This window comes from Dendropsophus ebraccatus, chromosome 1 (genome assembly GCF_027789765.1).
Source record: "Dendropsophus ebraccatus isolate aDenEbr1 chromosome 1, aDenEbr1.pat, whole genome shotgun sequence".
Classification (NCBI taxonomy): Eukaryota; Metazoa; Chordata; class Amphibia; order Anura; family Hylidae; genus Dendropsophus; species Dendropsophus ebraccatus.
The window spans coordinates 171,418,032-171,424,031 of NC_091454.1; the positions used below are offsets into that span (position 1 = coordinate 171,418,032).

General features: G+C 40.9%; 1 protein-coding gene across 2 annotated transcripts in view; it reads left to right on the forward strand.

The window, feature by feature from the left end:
- Positions 1 to 5,337, forward strand: part of RLBP1 (retinaldehyde binding protein 1) — a 37,305-nt gene extending 31,968 nt beyond the window's left edge. For both annotated transcript variants that reach the window (XM_069956666.1, XM_069956667.1), the window contains 3 exons: positions 222 to 380; positions 1,888 to 1,998; positions 3,660 to 5,337. In XM_069956666.1, the coding sequence (XP_069812767.1) occupies positions 222 to 380; positions 1,888 to 1,998; positions 3,660 to 3,818 (429 nt within the window). In that variant the 3' untranslated portion in view covers positions 3,819 to 5,337. The remainder of the gene's footprint in view (positions 1 to 221; positions 381 to 1,887; positions 1,999 to 3,659) is intronic.
- The last annotated feature ends 663 nt before the right edge of the window (positions 5,338 to 6,000 follow it).

Below are 6,000 nucleotides of genomic sequence, written 5' to 3' on the forward strand. Positions count from 1 at the left end.
AGCTGTGTCTTTCAAGGGCATCTAAATTGGGGAATATTACAGGCACTAGTGGGATGTCAGTGCCCAGGAAAGCAGTTTCAGAAAGTTCCCCAGAGAAGTCATTGCTGCAGACTGTGATCTTGCCAATGCCCTCACGTAGACAATAAAGCCATAAGCCAAGAAGACCAGCTGCTTTCATGCTCATTTTAATGATGTATTAAAGCTATTACATTGTGTTGCAGATCCTCCGTGCATACTGCATTATACTGGAGAACCTTTTAGAGAATGAGGAGACCCAGATCAATGGCTTCTGCATTATAGAGAACTTTAAAGGATTCACAATGCAACAGGCATCTGGTATTAAACCATACGAACTGAAAAAAATGGTGGACATGTTACAGGTAGATGTATACAGCGTATGTTATGAACCAATGTCTAATGAAAAGCAATGCACTGTAATGTCCATCCTAATTTGGTGGTTCTATTGCCAGATTAGGGGAACATAGCAGTTAGTTGACGTTGAATATGGAATTATAGATTTAGAAGTAGTTTCAAAAGTGTAACCCTTCCCAATGTCTATTCAGTGCCAGGGATTGAATCAAACAGGTCAGCACTTCCATATTAAAAGTCCTTTTATTATAGTGTTTTTAAATTCTAGCCAACTGGCCCTCTGACTAAGGGCCCTATTACACCAACAGATTATCTGACAGATTTTTTTGCGCCAAAGCCAAGAGTGGACTATAAACAGAGAACAGGTAATAAAATAAAGACTAAGATTTCTCCGCTTTTTAAACCCATTACTGGATTTGGTTTAAAAAAATCTCTCAGATAATTTATTGGTGTAATAGGGCCCTAAGGGCCAGCCGACCAGAAACGTGTCAGATGGTGTGCTCTGTCTATTGTTTTTGGATTTTTCTATGGATTTTAAAACACCAAAATAAAAGGACTTTTTATATGGAAGTGCTGACCTCTCCGGTTTGACTCTATTGAAGATTGAAAAGTCTTCTGGTCGTGCACCATCCAGGTGAGCTGGTTGCTACTGCAGTGCTGTTCTGTTCCTGCCTAAGGTGAAACTCAATTTTCTAGGACCACCAGGAATCACTGTATTATTTGAGCTCTCTACGATAGTATTTACATTGTGCATTGTGTGGCACTCACATTTGGGCACTGTATAGAGTATTTTTGTAATGTTATTGCACAAAAAAACTATTTCCCATAACGCCATCCCAATCTCATTATAGGTGGCCATACACGGCTCGATGATAAAGCAGCAAGGGCTGCATGAACATTGTTTGTGATGTCCATGCAGTCCTGCTGCCTGTTCCTCACTCACCACAGCCAACTCTGACACTGCCAAACCCGTCTGTGCAGTGACAGGCCACTCAGACAGTCACTGACTGAGATGGGACAGTGCTTTGGCTGAGCAGGCTTTTACTGCACAGAAGTATTTGGAAGTGTCAGCTGCGGCTTTGGTGAGTGGGGAGGATACCAGAAGAGCCTGGAGAGGTAAGTATAACTTTATATATTATTTTCTATACTCTTTCATCAGTTGTCCACTGTGCACCACCATGCAGTCGGCGGTTGATGATTTTTAAACTTGCTGAAACGCAATGATCAGCCAATGATCAGCTCTTCACCTGATTGTTGTCTTTATTACATGGCGCGATATCTGCAAATTGACCCCTGTAATAGGGCCCGTAGGCACGGCCAGATACCTCTGGTGCAGTCTATACTGGCTGGAGTTGGTGGGTCCAGGGTTCAGCTGACTTCTGATGCTAGTGGATGGTTATATATAACTAATTCTACAAATACCAGATTGTTATAAATACATCCAGAATTGTGTTTTACCTTAATAAAACTTAAGGTTCATGGCACAACCATATGTAACTTTTTGCCTTTTACTTTTAGGACTCCTTTCCAGCAAGATTTAAGGCCGTTCACTTTATTCACCAGCCATGGTACTTCACCACCACTTACAACGTTGTAAAGCCTTTTCTGAAAAGCAAACTACTGGAAAGGGTGAGTCTAGCTTCCTACAGAGTCACTTTTCTTTTACATAGTTACACATTTGATAAGGTTAAAAAAATATGCAGGTGAATCAGGACAAAACTATAATCTAAGATCCAGAGGAAGGCAAATCATTTACGAGACAGTTACAAATTGCCTCCTATTGGGGGAGGGGGGAGGTCATCCTATTTATTTTCATATATGGTAGTCAGAATAAGACCCTGGGTCAATATTCTATCTCCAGAAAGCTAGAACTTAAATTTTATTTTTTAAAGCTGTGAATTCAAACTCCTCTCAAAAATTTCCAACAAATTAATCATCCTGTTGCCCAAAGGGATGATGAGGAACATTTTGCTCTTGTAGTTGTGAATGATTTGTTTTTGTAGCATTTATAACGTCTGCTTACAGGAAAAGCTGTTATAAAACTATGCAAATCACAGTATAAGATAAATGGCCCATAATAAATTGCTTACATAATGTGGACTTCAAAGTTGTAGATTTAAGCGTTCCTCCCATCTATACTATGAATATTTTCTGTGTCATTTTTTATGTATAATGTTCCTTGGCCTTAAGGTCAATGCTTGCAGTTGTTGGCTTAGGCTACAGAGCACTGACATCACTACTTCATACACTATACATACATATGTTATACATACTCAGACTAAGTTCACACACTGTATGACAACCGCCGTTCTGTGACATGGCGGTGTCACAGAACGGCTGTTGTCTGTAAAGTTCAATCCGGCCAGGACTGCAGTACTGGCCGGATGAACTAACTTCTTTTTTTATTGGAATGCAGGCACATTCCTGTGTGCCCGCATTCCAATTACCCATAGCAGACAATGTAAAGCGCGGGAGGAGCTGCACTTTACATTGTCTACACTGTCAGTTTTGTGTGGCTGCTATTCAATGAATAGTGGCAGTACAAAACTGACATGTCAGTTTTTTGTGTGGCCGTATAGAATCCCGGCCGGAGTGTATACAGAGTGTATACACTAGGGCCGGGATTCCATAGCAATTAAAGCGATAGACAAATTCATTATATAATGGCCGTTGGTGCAAACCAGCAACTACGGCCTTTGTTTAATGAATTTATACGTTGTGTGAACCTAGCCTCAGTCTGTATAGCAAAAATCTGTTAGGTCCAGAGATGAGCGAACCTCGAGCATGCTCGAGCCCATCCGAATCCGTTTGTTCAGCATTTGATTAGCGGTGGCTGCTGAAGTTGCATAAAGCCCTAAGGTTATATAAAAAACATGGATATAGTCATTGGCTGTATCTATGTTTTCCAGACAACCTTAGAGCTTTATCCAAGTTCAGCAGCCCTCGCTAATCAAATGCCAAACGATCGGGTTCGGATGGACTCGAGCATGCTCAAGGTTCGCTTATCTCTAGTTAGGTCCTTTAACTTTCTCCTGCAATCACCCGCAAGTATTTTTTAATGGAACATTGCAGGCAAAAACTCTACTACACGAATGAATGAATGAATTATTTATAATTGTGGTTGAAAGGATGTCATTCAGTCTTGTAGCATAGAACCTGGGGATGTTTCATGTTTTATGTGTTTCTTGTAACTAAGGATTGTATCCTTGGTTCTTGGATCAAGTTTCTGGATTCTTCTTTCTTCTGTTTACATGATATTGAAGATAACCTTTATTGTAACATCTAACCAGGTTTTTGTACATGGGGAGGACCTTGAGAGTTTCTATAAGGAAATCGATGCGGACATCCTGCCAGCTGACTTTGGAGGAAATTTGCCAAAATACGATGGGCGAATAATTGCTGAAAAGCTTTTTGGGCCAAGAAACGAATCCGAAGACACAGCCCTTTAGAGAAAATTATACAGTTTACTATATGTATCTATAAGTTAGTGCAAATGCTGAAACTCTTACATGTCTTGTAGCTCTGGTAGTTGTAATAAACCCTCCAGTAAACACTAAAAACATCAAAATGCATATGGCATCTAAGATATCCATATAATATCATGTCTATCTATACATTTTATATATTACATAACCCTTACTATATATATATTTAAATTTCAGAGATTGTTTTAAAGAGGTCATTCAGAAATGAACATTTATGACTGTTGGGTCCCTCAAGTTTGTCAGAACAAGGAGCCCATGTCCCCCACTGCTGCACCAAAGTCCAGCTAGAGAAGGTGTAGCAAGTATCCTTAGCATTCTAAAGAAGTTTATGGACAATAGTGGAAACAGCCAAGAAATCATGTATATCCCTACATTTTATAGATTAAGTACACAGGGAGTTCTGCTCTTCTTCTACTGCAATGGGGGGGACACAGAACCCCATGTTCTGCTCATCAGTTGGCGTGTAAGCAGCCATATAACCACTGATCAGACATTTGTGCTGTCTCACACGCTGTGTCCAAGTATCTTTGTACATAACTTCAAAACTATGATAAAAATGTACAGCTGGGGTGCAGTGTGCCATATAAAGTGGGTTTGAAACAAGCATATTACATGTGTATTTTTGTGTCCTATTACAAATGCAAGTCCTGACTTAACAGCGATTTTGATGCCCGAATTGGCGGCCGTCAGTTTAAGTCATCACACCTGTGGGCTTGTGTCCGTAATAAGGATGCAATAATGTAATATAAAGGTACTTGGACACAGTGAAACCGACCATCTAACTGGGAGGGTACCAACAGTGACATGAGAACGCGCTATTACAATGAACAATGACATTTATTCTGAAAAGTCATTGAGAAAATATGAGCAGTGGAAATCCATATGTTTTGCCACATCACAAATGTCACTCTTCCAAGCCGATTTTCCTTTTGACTTCTAGCTCGGATGTCTTCAGAGCCCGGCTTATTAACTTCCACATCCAAATACATATCAGGAAATAGGTCAAGGTGAAATTTTAATTTGTTAGGAATCAACTCCTATGTCAGAAAACATGAACCAAGCCATATGAAAATGTTATTTACATTTATTTACAGTTATTTTTTTCATCCTTTATGTAATACATTTTTTTGTAGAGAATAAAAAATATATATGGATAGTAAAAAGATGTAGCCAATAAACATATAACAGCCTTTATATTGTAAAATGCCTTAGTGGTCTATTGTGCCATGCTGACCTGGTGCGTGCAAATCTTCTGGTGTTGGGGGCCAACAAGCCACACTGCTTTGGAAGGGTACTTAGTAGAGTTAAGATGCGCCCGCATCCCAATTTACCAGACATGAAGGTTATCCGGCCGGTACTGCAGTACCGGACGTTCTAGGACCCAGAAAGGCCGGTGTTTTACAATGTGTGAACATGGCCTAAAGTCCCTATTACACTGAGCGACTGAGAGGAGCAAACAAGCTACTCTATCCCGCTCACTGGCGCGGCCAAGTACAAGGGGGCCACAGGGGGCTGCGGGGGGGGGGGGGGGGGCTGCCCAGGTGATGGCTTGATTGTCCGGGCAGCCCATAGCAGATTGCAGCGGTCTGCTCCCGCTGCTCCTACTGCACGGAGCCTACGGCGGCAGATCGCTGCTATATTAGTCGTTTGTCTTTCAACATGTTGAAAGACAAACGACAGCAACGATCAGCCGACATCGTTCATGTCGGCTAATTACTGGCTTCTATTACACAAGACAATTAACGGCCAAACACGTGTAATAGTACATCTCGTGTAATAGGGCCTTAAGGCTGTACCGGTATTCAAACAATGAACGATCGGACTCGAGTATGCTCAAGTTGCACTCATATCTAGTATTTAGACACTGGACAAGGGCAGTAAACTATATATTTGTCCCAGTTATGAAAAGCTTAGCTAGGACTAATGCTGACAATTATGATGTGTGACTAAAACAGAAGATTTAATTCGCTCCAGCCTTCTTTATATCAAAGTCTTGTGAGTGTGTTTATTGCACGCCTGTGACAGTACATGAATCACTTGGGATTGTGAAATGACTGGTGCTATAAAGGACAGGTTTGCAGAGGTTCTGCAGTCATCTGTTTTACATCTAGTAACCTCAATGGGAGATGTATTGTAGCAGCTGTGA